This window comes from Nelumbo lutea, chromosome 7, assembly GCF_056320005.1.
Source record: "Nelumbo lutea isolate HS-2025 chromosome 7, American lotus-T2T, whole genome shotgun sequence".
NCBI lineage: Eukaryota > Viridiplantae > Streptophyta > Magnoliopsida > Proteales > Nelumbonaceae > Nelumbo > Nelumbo lutea.
The window spans coordinates 8,878,630-8,894,343 of NC_142690.1; the positions used below are offsets into that span (position 1 = coordinate 8,878,630).

Genomic DNA, 15,714 nt, shown 5'->3' on the forward strand with positions numbered 1-15,714 from the left:
AAGTTCATATAGACAAATTGGAGTCAAATCAGGCTCAGATCTTTATATATCATTAACAAATAAAACTTTAATTTAACCATCAAAACATACATTATATTTTATCAATAAAAAGAACTAAAAGGGACTTGGATTATTAACTGATAAATTAAATCAAAAATAATTTTCAATAAAAGTTGAACCTACAACCCTTTAATGAAAACACAATTCTTAAACCAAGTTTGCTATATAACCTCTTGAACCCAGAATTTAGTGTGAGATGGATTCAAATGACACATGCATACACACTAAGGCTATGTTTAGTTTGACAGAAAACAGAAGAGAAACAGGAAGTTGGGATGAATTTCTCAAGGGGTTTTGTGAAAGTTGTTAAAAGAACTTTCCTCTTGTTTTCTGTTTCCTATGCCTGCAATTTCAATTGAAGACTGATGATCAACAGAGGTCATAAATTTCAGAAAGTATAAAAACAAAGATCAAAATGATCATTTGGAGATTGCTATTATTTTTTATTTTTTTATTTTTCTTTAGATGTGGAAGAAAAGTAACAGCCCAATTTTATATAACAGGTCTATGCAACTGTAGAAACCTACTCAAGAGAAAGCATAACCATCTTTCTGAATATCCTATTGCAAGGAACTCAAGAATTGTGTGATAAAAGCTCCCTGTCTAATTTGGAGTTGGCAAATTCAGGGTATAGTTTATAATTCCGTTTTGACCTTTAGCATTGTTTTGGATGTGAAGCTATTTCTTTTTGCTTCAATATTTTCTACATGACTACATGTCTTGTATTTTTGGAAGACTTTCTCCTCATCATTCTCATCTTTGATATATGCTCATTACTTAACAGAAATAACAAGGAGGAGGAGAACAACTGCAACATCAACAATAAAGTAGATGGATAAAGGAAGATAAAGTTCTATATTGAAATAGAAGATCAGGACTCAAACATAGCAATGGCGATCTCAATATTCTGATTTTAAATTGACTGCAGCCCAGAAATAAAAGATACCGGATAAACACATTCATCCAAACAAGGAACTCTTTCTCAAACATCCAACCAAGAGCCCAAAGCATACAGGTAAAGGATGCATCTACTAATATCCTTGAATTTGGCATATTCTTCGACTGGGGTTATAACATAAACTGAACATTTACTGCTACATGAAAGAAATTCATGTGACATCAGTCTAAAGCTTAGCATTAATCATACAACGGTGAATAAGATCCCAAAAATATTCCAAGCCACTGAATAAGTAACAATTGTAGTGTATAGGTTTCAAAACAATAATAGCAGAATAATATCGTATAGAAAGGTTAAATAAAAAAATTAAAAACGGGAAGGAGCTATGATACCATAAGTTGGGGAGACCAGAGAGAGATCTCAAAAAATGGTCCTAAAATGCATTGAAGGAAATGAGACTGTTAACATGTGGTAGAACATCATCGGCCCGGAGTTTTCAATCTTTCGATTGAAAAGGTTATCTTACAAAAACGTAAAACTGGAAGAGAAAGAGAAAGAGAATACCTGAGTGCGTCCTCTGTTCTAAGATGACTTCGAACCTGTGAGAGAAAGAGAATACACAGTGAGAAAAGAAGAGAAAGAGCAATAGAGAGAGTGGGATTGGAAGAGAAAGGGGTGACCAGACGGTGGTGGGGGTGCTAATCGGCAGTGCTCGACTGTGAGATAGAGAAAATCAAACGGTGGTGGAGGGTGCAAGCCGGCGGTGCTCGACTATGAGAGGGAGAGGATCAGAAGAGACGAAGAGCCGTTGTGTTTTTACACCGTCATTGCTTTGATCGAATTTCACATCGAAAACTGGACAGATCTTCGGTGTATTTTTACACCCCATCCAAACGGCCACAAAACTGGACCGGAGTGTAAAAATACACCGAACCGGGGTTCACATGAAGCATGAACCTTCTAATAAAATTGTAACACGTCGGAAATTTAATCGGTTGTGTTCAGCCGTTAGTTGAATAAATTCAGTTAAACCACTCACAAAAAGACAAAAAAATAAAAAATAAAAAGATTTCTTTCATTCGAACTCCCTCCAATTTCGAGTCTGCCACTCATCACACACCGGCGTTCGAGACTGCAGAATGACGGCAAAAACTCTGACAGGTAATCTACAATCTCTCCAACGACTATTTCTTCTTCCTTCAAAACCTCATGTTATTTTTGTTCGTTTCTTCTTAATAGATCGAATAACCCTTAGCATCTCACCGGCGGTCATCAGTCCTTAAAACAAATTAAGGTAATCTCCTCAAGCCCAAACCCCTATCGTCTTTTTCTTTTCTATTAAACAACCTCCGAGTAATCGAATAACATAAATTCATAGCTTCAAGAGCTCCAACTAAACAGGGGTTAGGGCTTGGGGAGATTACCTTTGTTCCAGGGCTGATAACAGCCGGTGTGAGTTGCAAAGGGTTCTTCGATCTGTTAAGAAGAAACGAGCAAAAATAACGTGAGGTTTCGAAGAAGAAGAAGAAAAAGAAAAATAGTCGTTGGAGAGACTGTAGATTGCCTACTTGAATTTTTGCCGCCGTTCTACAGTCATGGACACTGGTGTGTGGTGAGTGGCCGGTGGGGTGCTTCCCTGGGTTAGGGCTCGGAGGAGAGGAAGAATCAAAATAGGAGGAGTTCGAATGAAATAAATTTGGGTCTTTTGTCTTTTTCTGTGGGTGGTTCAACCGGGTTTGTTCAGCTAACTGCTGAGCACCCATTAACGTTCCCGCCGATTCAAATTTCCGACGTGTTACAATTTTATTGGCAGGTTCACCGTTCACGCTTCCCGTAAACCCACATTCGTCGTATTTTCCACTCTCCAGATAAACATCTGGTTGGAGGACTTTAGGAGAGCTTCGCATGGCTGCCACGCCTGGTCCTCTGGACCGTCGACTCCAGATTTCTCCATAGCTCAACAGAGACATGCAATCCCAGAAACCATCAATAAGGTTATTTTCATCTAGAGAGGGTAAAGAGTCGGAAATCTGTAATAAGAGTAACTGTTTGCAGTGGAAACTTGTGCAAAGCATTGAACCGTCCGATCCTGTTAGCCTCAGCATCTGGTTCATGATTCAGAAAAAGTACTGTATCATGGTTGACATCTGCCGGTATAGGGCTGGCCTGTAGGCCAGTAAGTAAGCTTCAATGACGAACATATGGATTATGGAAGAAAGCGACTGACAGAGCTGGAAGCATCATGGTTTCATGGACGACCCAGCTAAATGCACCGCATGATTAGTGATTACAAACGGAGAAGAATCTTTACTTTCCAATTCAATCAAGCCCATGTTCTTACCTTTCCCAGATTCCGCTGCTTTAGAAAGTCTTGATATTGTTCTGTCATCTTGCTCCACTTGAAGCTTGGAATCTGTTTTGCTCTTGACCATTTTGGAGGGGTCATGGTCTGGTATGCTTGACTTCTTCTTTCCAAGACTCTCCATCTAGGTCGTCCTTTAATCCCAGAGGTATTCTCTTTTTAGGAAGAATTTCCTTTTGGGTATTAGTTTAATTGCGCAAGAGAGTTGCTTTTCATATCCTGAGGCCACAATTTTCAGTTGCAGTTGCTTTTTTCCCCTTTCTTTTTATCTGTAATGGTAGAGCCGAAAATTCAGTGAGGCCGATAGACTTTTTGTTCCTTGTGTGGATTTATGCTGTAGGCAATTTTTGGATTTTGTTCTGGAAGCTGTGTGACTTTGCATATATTCCTGAACCTACACAGCTCCAGATCGATCCTTTCTGCTTGTATATGAGCTTTTCTTAACTGGGTGTGAGTGAACTTGTAGAGATTAGCCTTAAACTTTCCCGAGGAGATTATCGAATTGTTAGGATTATAGAGATTATCAATCCAAGATGGGAATCAAGCTTAAACTGATATCAGTCGTTTCATGAATTCACATGAAGATCCATTGAAAGAGGGATGAACATGGATGATGGAGATGTAGAAGTGTCAGATCAGGTTTTGCTGCCGGATATTTATGCGGCTGGTGACATCCAAGGATCGACTTCTGTAGACAATTTTCTTGACGAGTTTTCGAAGATCACTCGGACATGTACTCACACTCACACCTGTAACCCTCCTGGCCATGATGCAGCACACACTCACACTTGTTTCCACACACATACCCAAGTCTTTGCATCTGAGGAAGATGACACGCCAAATCACAAACAACAGTCCGTTACAAAATCTAGGAGGCCTTCAGGAAACAGGGAAGCGGTACGGAAATATCGAGAGAAGAAGAAGGCACAGACAGCGTACTTGGAAGAGGAAGTCAAAAAGCTACGCCTCCTGAACCAGCAACTGATCAGAAAATTACAGGGGAAGGCAATACTTGAAGCTGAGGTTCTCAGGCTGAAGACTCTGTTGATTGATCTTAGGGGAAAGATTGACAATGAATTGGGTGTTTTTCCTTACCAAAAGCAGTGTAATTCCACTACTATTAGAAAGGGTGATTGTAGCATCCAATCTGCAAGTGGAGGGATTGGCCTACGGTGTGAGACTGACATTCCATGCCTTCATCCACACATAGGGCCATCTCTAGAAGCTGGAATTGGTGGAAACACAAAAATGGTTGTCAATTGGGAAGGAAGTTGCCAACCTGCAGTTGTCAACTGTCAAGCAAACCTAAATGCATCTGTCACACAAAACATGGCAACTGGTGAAGCACATCCTAATTGCTTGATGCCAGACACCTTGGACTCATTGGGGACCATGGTCTCATCTAAATCTCAAGCTGAATAACCAGAGGGAGGATCTTAGTTGTAAGTTGATTATGCTGCCTACCAAGTACCAAGCTCACTATCTTGTGGTTGCTTTTGTATTTTAGCTGACATTGGTGAACTCACAAATAGATTTCTCCGTTGTATAATATATGATAAGTGGTAACTTGTAGCACCTAAAAGTTAAGTTCAACATAAAATACAGAAAGATCTTTCATCTAGTTAGTTAATAGAACTTTGTTCTTGGGTTAGAAAGCTGTCTTTTCTTACATGTTGAACTGGCTTTTAAGGCAGCCTGGCTACCTGTAATGTACATAAAACCATCTTTTTTGTTCTAGATAGATGTAAATGAAAATATAGAGTACAATCTTTTTATGATTCTTGAGTCATAGAAACCCTTCTGGACAATTTCCGAGGTAGCATTGATGGAAATAAAGTCCTCAAGACAGCCTGGAGGTTTATCATATACATAAAACCATTTATTCTAGATAGCTGTAAATGAAATACAGAGTACAATCTTATGATTCTTGAGTTATGGAAACCCTTCAGGATATTATATAAAATAAAGTCCTCAAGTCTATATTTCTCATAAGAGATGATGCACTATTTTCTAATAGCTGAGGGAGGAGCAAATGCCAAAGGTTAGGTCCATATCCAGTGATCCAGTCCACCCCTTCCAAGGCCCCAGATAGCTAAGACCAACATTGGGTAATGACCATTTTCTGAATAGAGAGGAGCAAGGATCTTCTCTGACTCTGTCATGTCGTTAAAGCTGTCAAGCTAGAAGAAAATATCTTGCCGATAATCCTTCCCAGAAAATAGAAGATGTCAGGCAACCCATGGTCCTGTAAACCTTTCTACTGGCTTCCACCAATACACAATACAATGCTTAACCAGCCTCACTTCTAGAAATCATATATTTCCCTAGATGTAGATGATAGTATGATACATATGCTTAAGCCACCTCATCTCTGTTCATTTTTTCTTTCCAGTTCATTTGATGCTCCTTTCTATGTTGATCCTGTTTCGAATGCAGCTACAGTAACCCGAACCAGGAGAGAAGGAAGAAAAAGATGAAGAAGAAGAAAAGAGAAAGAGAGAACAGGAGGGTTTAGTCAAGACTCATTGATTCATTATTCATTCGACCCCCTAATGTTTATTAGGTGCTATTAACATTCACAAAGACTAAACAGCCCTTACTTAAGTGTGGGGCAGAGTATCTCTAATAAAACTGCCACATAAGCAAGGTACTTAACAAACATGAGATGACTAAACTACCCCTATTCGGCTCACTTTAACATTCCCCCTCAAGCTAGAGAATATATGTCATATAATCCCAACTTGTTACATAGATAGTTCACTTTCCCTGAGCTTAGAGCTTTTGTAAACAAATATGCCCATTGATTATTCGAGCCCACATGTTCTATGTTTATCTCTCCAGCAAGAACCTTTTCTCTCACAAAGTGGCAATCAACCTCTATATGCTTTGTTCTCTCATGAAATACAGGATTGGATGAGATATGGAGTGTAGCTTATTTGTCACAATACAGTCTCATAGGTTTATCCATGTGAAGCCCAATTTCTTGTAGAAGATTCCTCAACCACACTAACTTACAGGTAGTATGTGCCATGGCCCTATACTCAGCTTCAGCACTACTTCTAGCCACAACTGTCTACTTTTTACTCTTCCACGTCACAAGATTTCCTCCAACGAATGTGCAATAACCTGTAGTAGATCTTCTATCATTCATTGAGCTTGCCCAGTTTGCATCTATATACCCTACTATTTTAAGTTTTCCTCCTGGTTTATACAATAGTCCACGGCCTAGAACTCCTTTTAGATATCTTACAATTCTAAGAACTACATCCTAGTGAGGTATACGAGGATTCTACATGAATTAGCTCACCACATTGACTGCAAAAGATATGTCAGGTCCCGTGATAGTCAGATAGTTCAGCTTTCCCACTAGTCGTCTATACCATTCAGGATCTTCAAATACTTCTCCCGTATCACTGCTCAACTTAACATTTGGTTCCATAGGGGTCTCAGCAGGTTTTACACCTAACAGTCTTGTTTCTTTCAATAAATCAAGAACATATTTTCTTTGGCACAGATTTACACCTTGTTTTGACCTGGCAACTTCTATTCCCAAGAAATACTTTAATGTTCTAAGATCTTTTGTTTGGAAATGATTTTGCAGAAATACATTTAGTTTGTCAATCCCCAATTTATCACTGCCAGTAATAACAATATCATCCACATAAACCCCTAATAGGATCTTCCCAGCTTCTGAGTCATAGCTGAACACTGAATGATCAACTTGGCATTGCTTCATTCCAAAACTTTTCAACACTTCACTGAACTTCCCAAACCAAGCACGCGGCGATTATTTCAACCCATAAATTGTCTTATTCAATCTGCATACCTTACCATCCTTCCCCTGAGCAACAAACCCAGGCAGTTGCTCCATATATACCTCCTCCACAAGATCACCATGGAAGAAGGCATTCTTTATATCAAGCTAAAACAGAGGTCAATCAAACATAACTGCCAAAGAAATTAGTACACGAACAAAACCAATCTTAGCCACCGGAGAGAATGTTTCCATGTAGTCCACTCCATACAACTGTGAGTAACCTTTAGCAACAAATCTATCTTTCAGATGCTCCACACTACCATCTAGCAAGTATTTCACAGTATACACCCATTTACAGCCCACAACATGCATACCAGGTGGGAGAGTAGTAAATCCCCACGTTTGAGTATGTTGAAGAGCAGAAAGTTCCTCCTTCATTGCCCGCCACCACCCAGGTGAACTAAGAGCTTCTTGAATATTGTTAGGTATGGAAATAGAGGACAAAAGTGAAACAAACTGACGATGTGAGGTAGAAAGACAAGATAATGAAACAAAATTGGAAATGGGATGGAGGGTAAAACTACGTTTACCTTTCCATAAGGCAATGGGTAGGTCAAGGTCTGTAGGTTCAACAATAGGAGCCATGAGAGGATCCGCAGATGAGGTAGAAGTTGGAGGGGCCAGTGTCTTTCGACATGTATACACTTGCCGGATTGGTGGCCGTTCGGTGATGACCTGCACTAGATGATGTGATGAGTTTACTCCAACAATAGCATCTGAAACGGGATCACTGACAGGAAGAGGAAGAGGAAGTACGGGTGGAGACGAAGGTGCTTCAAGACTTGAGAAAAGGGGACAGACTCAAAAAATGTGACATCAGGGCAGACATAACACTTTTGGGTAATGGGATTATAACACTTGTACCATTTTTGAATCCGTGAGTAGTCAAGGAAGACACATTTAATTGAACGTGCATCTAGCTTATCTATTCCATGACTCAGATTGTGGACAAAGTACACGCAACCAAAGACACGATGAGTTAATGGGAATCGAGATAAAGTGGAAAACAAGATAAAAAAGGGGGACCGACCATGAAGGATGAAAGAGAGCATCCGATTGATGAGAAAACATGCAGTGAGTACAGCATCACTGCAAAACTGTTTAGGAACATTCATGTGATGAAGAATAGATCAAGCAATTTCAAGAAGCTGACGGTTCTTCCGTTCAGCTACCCCATTTTATTGAGGGGTGAATGCACATGAGATCTGATGAATAATGTCATGTTGTTCTAAATACTGTTGAAATAAAGTAAGAAAGTATTTACGACAATTATCTGAACGGAGAATTTTGATTGGAACACTAAATTGTGTGCATATTTCAGAATAGAATTTTTGAAAAATAGAAAACATTTCACTTCTTTCTTTCATTAAGTAAATCCATGTCATTCTTGAACAATCATTAATAAAAGAGACAAAATACTTGTATCCATTATAAGACTCTATTTTGATTGGACCTCAAACATCTGAATGAACCAACGAAAAATGACTCAACATACAACTCTCAACTATTGGACTGAAGAGCACACGACGATGTTTCCCAAACTGACATGACTCACATTGCAAAACTGACAAATGACTCGATGACGAAACCAAAATCTTGAGAGCCTTGAGAACCTTGAGATATAGATGTCACAGTCGGCAATGCCATTGTAGAAGGGTAAATGAAGTGTAAAGAGCAATTGAAGATCCACCACCGTCAAGATAATACAATCCACCAACTTCATGCCCCCCACCAATCTTCTTCCCCGTTTTGAGATCCTGAAAAACACAAGTGGAAGGAAAGAATGTAATAGAACAGTTAAGAACTTTGGTTATTTTACTAACAGACATAAGATTGAATGGAAACTTAGGTACACATAAAATAGATGATAAGGGCACAGAAGCCATGTCAACATTACCAACACCACAGATGGGAGATGATGACCCATTGCCAAGTGTAACAGTTTGCAATGTGGAGGTTTCAGAAAGAGAAGAGAACACACTTGGAGTCTCAGTCATATGATCTGAGGCTCCAGAGTCAATAATCCAAGGAGAGGTTTTAGATGTCATGCAAACAATACCTGAGTGGGCAAGTGTGGCAGTGGTATGCAGTGAAGTCGTTTGAAGGAACCGTTCATACTCATCACACGGTACACTCACCATCTCCCTCCCAGAAATAGATGTAGATGAGAGAGGAGTACGGTCTGCCTGTTTGCTGTCACTGATATCAACCTCACCTGCTACAGCATGATTAGCCCATTTGGAGGGAGGGCCATGTAGGTTATAACAGAAATTCACTGTGTGTCCTTCTCTACCACAATTAGTACACTTCCTCGAAGAGTTCTTCCCTCTACCATGGCCTCCCCCTGAGTCACGACCACCCCGACCAATCATGGAACTGCCACGGCCACCTCAGGAGGCATGTCCTCCCCCTCTTGTACAGTGTCCACCTCCTCTAGCTGTCACAAGTGTTGATCTATCAAACTGTGTGGGATTCTGTCTGTCCCAAAGAAATTTTGCAAAGCCATGAGAATACTCCTCAAGTATAGGAAGGGTGGAGCTCCCTAATATTTGGGCTCTAATTGGTTCATATTTCGATTTCAGCCCCACCAATAATCTTGTAACATCTAGTTGTTCCATTTGTTGTTGTTGAACTTTAATATTTGAAGTGAGGGGATGATAGACATTGAGTTCATTCCTTATATTCTTCATGTAGGCATAGTACTCTTCTAGTGTTTTGGTTCCATGTTGTAAATCAAAGTATTCCTAATAAAGTTGATATACTCATATTGTGTTATCTTGTCTAGAATATAGCTTTTTAGCATGCTCCCATGTATCCTTAGTCGTATCAAGGAACATGAAGTTGGCACTAATTTTTGGTTCCATACTATTCCACAGCCAAATCATGATTTGAGCCCAAACTTTCACAGATTTAGCCCATCTAGTTGGCACTAACTTCCACCACACTAGGTTGTTGATCATTGTACCCATCTCCTATTGCTGCCATTGTACTCTTTCACAATTGCCTCTAACCTGACTTCTCAGCTACAAGCTGGCTGATATTATTCACAGTTTGATATTTCAGCACCTATTGCAGTCTCTAAACACAACAGTGAAAGCCCACGCCTTGTTCTTATTCACACTATTGCTGACTTCACAAACCCACGAACCACATAAGCATCAATTTAGCACTCACTAATCACATGTAGGCCCTCTTCCAACCACTCAATAAAAAGTTGTGCACCACTAACACCATAACACAGTCAAATTTGCTACACCCAGTTCAGATTTGTTTAGCACATTTAAAAGGGCATTACACAACCACAAAGAACTCGGCAAGGTCACTGCATTACACCTTACACCACTTGGCCACCTGCAGCAACCCTAAGCCACTCGACCACTTACAATAGCCCCTACACCATTTGGCTACTGTACACAGCCCGTTCTAGGGCAACAACGAACTTAGTTCTCTAGGTTCTACAATACTAACTGATTTTTGAAGGGTTTCTACCCAGAAATACCAGCAACACAAAAGGACTAGATAACCAACCTTCCTTTGAGAGTATCAACCAACCATTCACTGTTGAAATCACTTTCCTTGATGAAAAAGACTGTGGCGCAACAGAGAGAAACGAGTTTTGATGTCTCAGACCTAGGGCGAACCAGTTCTCTCCATTAACTAACCATAAATGAAGAAGGTGTCACGAACACAATTGAGATGCTTTACAAACTGAAGTAGGTCAGGAACCTCACCCTGATACTATGTTTCGAATGCAGCTACAGTAACCCGAACCAGGAGAGAAGGAAGAAGAAGACGAAGAAGAAGAAAAGAGAAAGAGAGAACAGGAGGGTTTAGTCGAAACTCATTGATTTACTATTCATTTGACCCCCTAATGTTTATTAGGTACTAATAACATTCACAAAGACTAAACTGCTCTCACTTAAGAGTGGGGCAGAGCATCTCTAATAAAATTGCCACATAAGCAAGGTACTTAACAAACATGAGATGACTAAACTACCCCTATTCGGCTCACTTTAACAGATCCACTCCAAGGGTAATTTCTGTTATACACCCCTGGAGACCTTAGGTCTAAAACATCAGATAATGATGGTTTATCAGGATCGGTTCCAGCTTCCCTGAGGCAAGAATCAAACTTATCTTGAGATAAAACCACTAAGATAAAATGAATTAACTTCTTCCTAGAGAAACTGCCTTCAACCAGGACCCATAAAGTCGCTCATTGGTAAATGATAGAAGGTGAAGATAACATATTTTTTGCATGATTCATAGTTGGCATCAGAAGTGTACATAAACAATGTTTATCAGAACAATCAAATTAATTTAATCAAAAAATAAATAGAGCAGTCAGATTAAAATTGATCTTTCACTAATGCCACCCCCCCCCCCCCACAATTCTTGGTGGTGGATAGCTACATGATAAACTATTATCCTGTTTGCATATGTGGCAGTAAACTAGTAGAGTTCAAGGCCAGTTGATGAAGTGCAAAATACAGAGCCATGAAGTCATAGGGCATCACAATTCACATAGGTATGATGACAAGACCCAGGCTACTACATTACTAGTCTGGACCAATACACGTCAGCCAGCCAGATATTTGTTCCAAAACCATGCAGGTGACCACTCACAGATTGGAGAATACGGATTAACCATTTTGGGGACCAAATATCTTGTATCAGGGATGTAGGGAGGTCAAGATGTTCTCCTAAGGATTCAGGATCCCATTGATCAAGCAGATTTCAACAGTCGCAAAGAAATGCAACAAACAGTGAAGTCCAAAGATTGGAATTTGGAGGTTGAGGTCATTTAAATGGATGGAAAGATTAACAAAATATCAAATAGAGCACAAAGTTGAGAAAATGAGATGTCTGATTGGGGCTGGTTGGGTTTTAGTTCATAATATTCATTCAAGGGGATATTAGATGATTATGATGAACTGTAGAGAAAAATGATCCATTGACAGAAACAAACTGTGAAGTTGGTTGATAGGCCAAAATGAGAAGTGAGCTTTCTTTATGAATGTTGTTGTTGCTGCTTCTGCTACAGAAATAAATATTGATATATTAAGAGAAAGCATAAAAAAAGTCCAAGCACATGTTCTTCTTCGGCCAAGAAGGAGGGCATCAAACTATACAGAAAAAGACAAGTGCCATGTCAGGAAAAAAAAAAGCACTCTAAATCTGTAAATTATCAAAAGATTGCCATGTAAGTAAAAGATCATCACCTAAGTGCTGAAATAGATTGACTTGACCCCGAAGCGCTGCTACTGTCACGGTTGAATCTGACTCCATAATCACTTTCAAATCTCTCTGTGTTCCTGCCAAGTTAACAGCTACCATAGAGGCCACCAGCTCCTCTTGCATAGCTCCTCCTACTGGGACAGGAAATATACCCTTTTTTCCGCAATTGAACGAGTCTGCATCTGCTAGAAATAGGGTGTGTAAAAAGGACCAGTAGACCTAGTCACATATCAGTTGCTAGTCCATCTAAAGATCACGGTGTTTATTTTTTATTGGATGTACTAGTCCATGTTTCAATCCTTCTTTTTTTTTCTAATAGATGGAATCATCATTATTAGTTCTAGTAACACAATCGTAAGACTTTATTGAATCATTTAGAATGCCTCTCTGGCAGTTGACATTATCCAGATAGCAAAAGACAGTAACCATTTAGCTGCACTATCAGACAATTTAGAATGCCCATCAATTATTTGAAGTGGTGCAATTGGGAAAAAATAAAGAGGTTAAGAGTTTACATGACTAAATATGTTATATGTTATGCTCAATTTTATTTTTAAATTTTCATTTTAAATATGTTTTATATGTTGTGTTTCTGTATTTTAATTTGAGATAATAGATTTTTAAAACATTGATTTTAAATTTTAAATTTTTATTTTTAATTAATATTGTGTTTAATATTTTACTATTTTGAATTTTTTGACTTTTTTTAATTTTTTACCATTTTTTGCACCTTGCTTAAAAAAGGCACTCACCTTGCACCCACCTCAAGCGCAAAAAAGGCCCTTGGGCTTTTAAGACGGTGTTTGGCATCGATGTCGTTTTATGAGAAAATGGCGCCACATCAGAAAAAGTGGTACTTCAGAAAATGGCCTCTTATTTGGTACCGTTTTCCAAGAAAAAAAAACATTACAAGCCACACCTTGGAAATTGGGAAAATATGGTCTGAAGAAACGTCAAATTCGATGTTTTCTCATAAAACAACCAGTTGCTGCCAGCGGTGCAATGATGTGGCATCATCTTGGACGTTGGATAATATGGTCAATGCTGAAAACAGTTCTTGAGCACTGGTACCAAACAAAAGTAAGAGATAACAGTGCTTACAACTCAAACATGCCCAGCACCGTTTTTATGAGAAAACAGTGCTGTATTCCCAACACCGATGCCAAGCACCTACTAAAACACATGCGTATCACCTTACCTAGATAAGAACTAAACCAGCAAGTTCTTGGAAAAGGACTTAAGAGCAACATATATTGAAATTAAAATTTGTTTATAGCATGGTTCACTATATTATAAAGTCAAGCATGGTGGACTATGCTATAAACCAACTTTGAGAGCAAATTTCAGCCCCCGTTTTAGTTTTTATCAATAACACAATTTGTTATGTAATTTCAAAAAAAATTACAAATAAAAAGACAAACTTTCTTATCTTCCAAATACAGTTTGAGCCCCAAGAAAGGAAAAAGGAGAAAAAAGAGAAAGAGGATGGGAAAAGAAGAATAGAATTATGGTTGTGCCCGAAACATTGATTCCCTCTCCACCCCTTGTTTGGCTAATCCATCAGCAAAAGAATTAGTTAATCTTTTTACCCAAATGATTTTAACTTCCATTCCTCGAACCAGCCATCTAAATTTCCTCCTCACATTATTGTAATGCCATAAACCACTGTTGTCTTTATTCAGCCATCCTACCACCACCTCCGAATCCCCCTCAATTATGAGTTTTTTTATATTCATCTCCCTGGCTTTTCTGGATTCCTTCCATAACTGCATGGATTTTGGCTCTGAAAGAATCACCCACTCCAACTGGGCCTGAAAACATGGCTAAGGCAACCCCATTCTCATCCCTAAAAACACCCCCAATCTCTGATTGTTCAGGATTCCCTCTACAACTCCCATCAAAGTTTAGTTTTATGAAACCTACAGGTGGGGGGGTCGGTCCAAGACACACTCATCACTGTTTTTGTCTAGGAACAATTAGCAATTTCACCTCATTTCCTTAACATGTCATCCATTGTATAATATGTGAATAGCTCTAGGGATTTCATCCACTATACAACCCTTATAAGGATCAGAGCCCTTAGTTCTTCAGTACCTCTCTTTGCTTTAGAGAATATCCTGGAGTTTCTTTCTTTCCATAAGGACCAGCAAACTGCAGCCCTCAGTCCTCTCCACATAATCCTTCCCCTGTTTATACGCCACCTAAAAAAAAAAAGGGGAAAACAGATTTTGCAAATTTGATAGAGGGTTCCAACTACACCCAAAGAGGGAGAAAACCCACTCCAAAATAGACTTCGCAAATTGGCAAGACACCAATAGATGAAAATCAGTCTCTCCATCAGCTTTACAAAGAACACACTAGTGTTGAATCTTTCCAAAAAAGGCTTCCTAACAAAAACTACCAACCCTAGGAGGAATTGGTTTGCACCAAACCTCATTAATAGGAAAAGGGAGGGCTACAAGACTGGTGAACTAGTTTAAAACTTTGAAGAAAGAGGCACAGGAGAAACAACCAATGGAGTTGGGGGTCCAAATTCTAGAGTCCACCTTAGTAGGATCTAAGAAAATATTGTCAAGAAGCTGAAAGAGATTTGAAATATTATCAAGGCCCGAGTCTTTCACAGCCCTTCTCAAGCCCAAATTCCACCCAAAACCAAAGATGGAAGAGGAAGGGATGATGAAAGAGGAAACTGGCTCATTTTTTAATTTCGGCCCCATTTGGCGCATCTTTTTGCATAGGCTATCAGCTGTTTAGAAACCCGACAGTCTATATTTTCGTCTTTTCCCATTTGATTGGGAAAAGATCTAGCCGCCAAAAAACTACCCCAAAAGACATGAGAAACTTGATTCAAGCTTATTTCAAAAGGCTAGAAATGAAGCTTTTCACCTTTTTTGTCTCATTTTCGCTCAAAAAAAACGTGCCTCTAACAAACGGTCCATGGGCTGCCAAAATCTTTATGTAAAAGGTCATTACATCTTTTGGCTGTCAAATCTTCTAGAAGATTTTTCAAAAAAGACTTGCCAAACGGCATCATTACTTGCACAAATCTCTCTTTCTTATATCTTTCAAATTATGAGATTCCCACATTTCACACCACAGCAGGGAGGAAGGAATTTAGGATAACTATTTATGCGCAAATCTCTCTTTCTTACATCTTCCAAATTATGAGGTTCCCACATTTCACACCACAGCGGGGAGGAAGGAATTTAGGATAACTATTTATGCGCAAATCTCTCTTTCTTACATCTTCCAAATTATGAGGTTCCCACATTTCACACCACAGCAGGAAGGAATTTAGGATAACTATTTATGCGCAAATCTCTTACTTCTTCCAAATTA

The 15,714-nt window shown here is 39.2% G+C and overlaps 1 protein-coding gene and 1 pseudogene across 3 annotated transcripts in view; one reads left to right on the plus strand and one right to left on the minus strand.

Moving 5' to 3' along the window:
* The window catches only part of LOC148844959 (tRNA-splicing endonuclease subunit), a 20,969-nt gene extending 18,447 nt beyond the window's left edge, over positions 1-2,522 (minus strand). Inside the window, exons 1-3 of the mRNA XM_088954454.1 lie at positions 2,383-2,522; positions 1,523-1,557; positions 1,351-1,391 (exon numbers count right to left, since the gene is read on the minus strand). Coding sequence (XP_088810580.1) covers positions 1,351-1,353 — 3 coding nt within the window. The 5' untranslated portion in view covers positions 1,354-1,391; positions 1,523-1,557; positions 2,383-2,522. The remainder of the gene's footprint in view (positions 1-1,350; positions 1,392-1,522; positions 1,558-2,382) is intronic.
* LOC148844960 (basic leucine zipper 23 pseudogene) lies at positions 2,031-12,151 on the plus strand (annotated as a pseudogene). Of its 2 annotated transcripts, XR_016102166.1 has the most exons (4): positions 2,031-2,119; positions 2,198-2,252; positions 2,772-4,762; positions 11,586-12,151. The product of XR_016102166.1 is annotated as a basic leucine zipper 23 pseudogene, transcript variant X2 (transcript). The 2 variants fall into 2 exon arrangements; XR_016102165.1 differs by lacking the exon at positions 11,586-12,151 and having other exon boundaries at positions 2,772-5,098.
* The last annotated feature ends 3,563 nt before the right edge of the window (positions 12,152-15,714 follow it).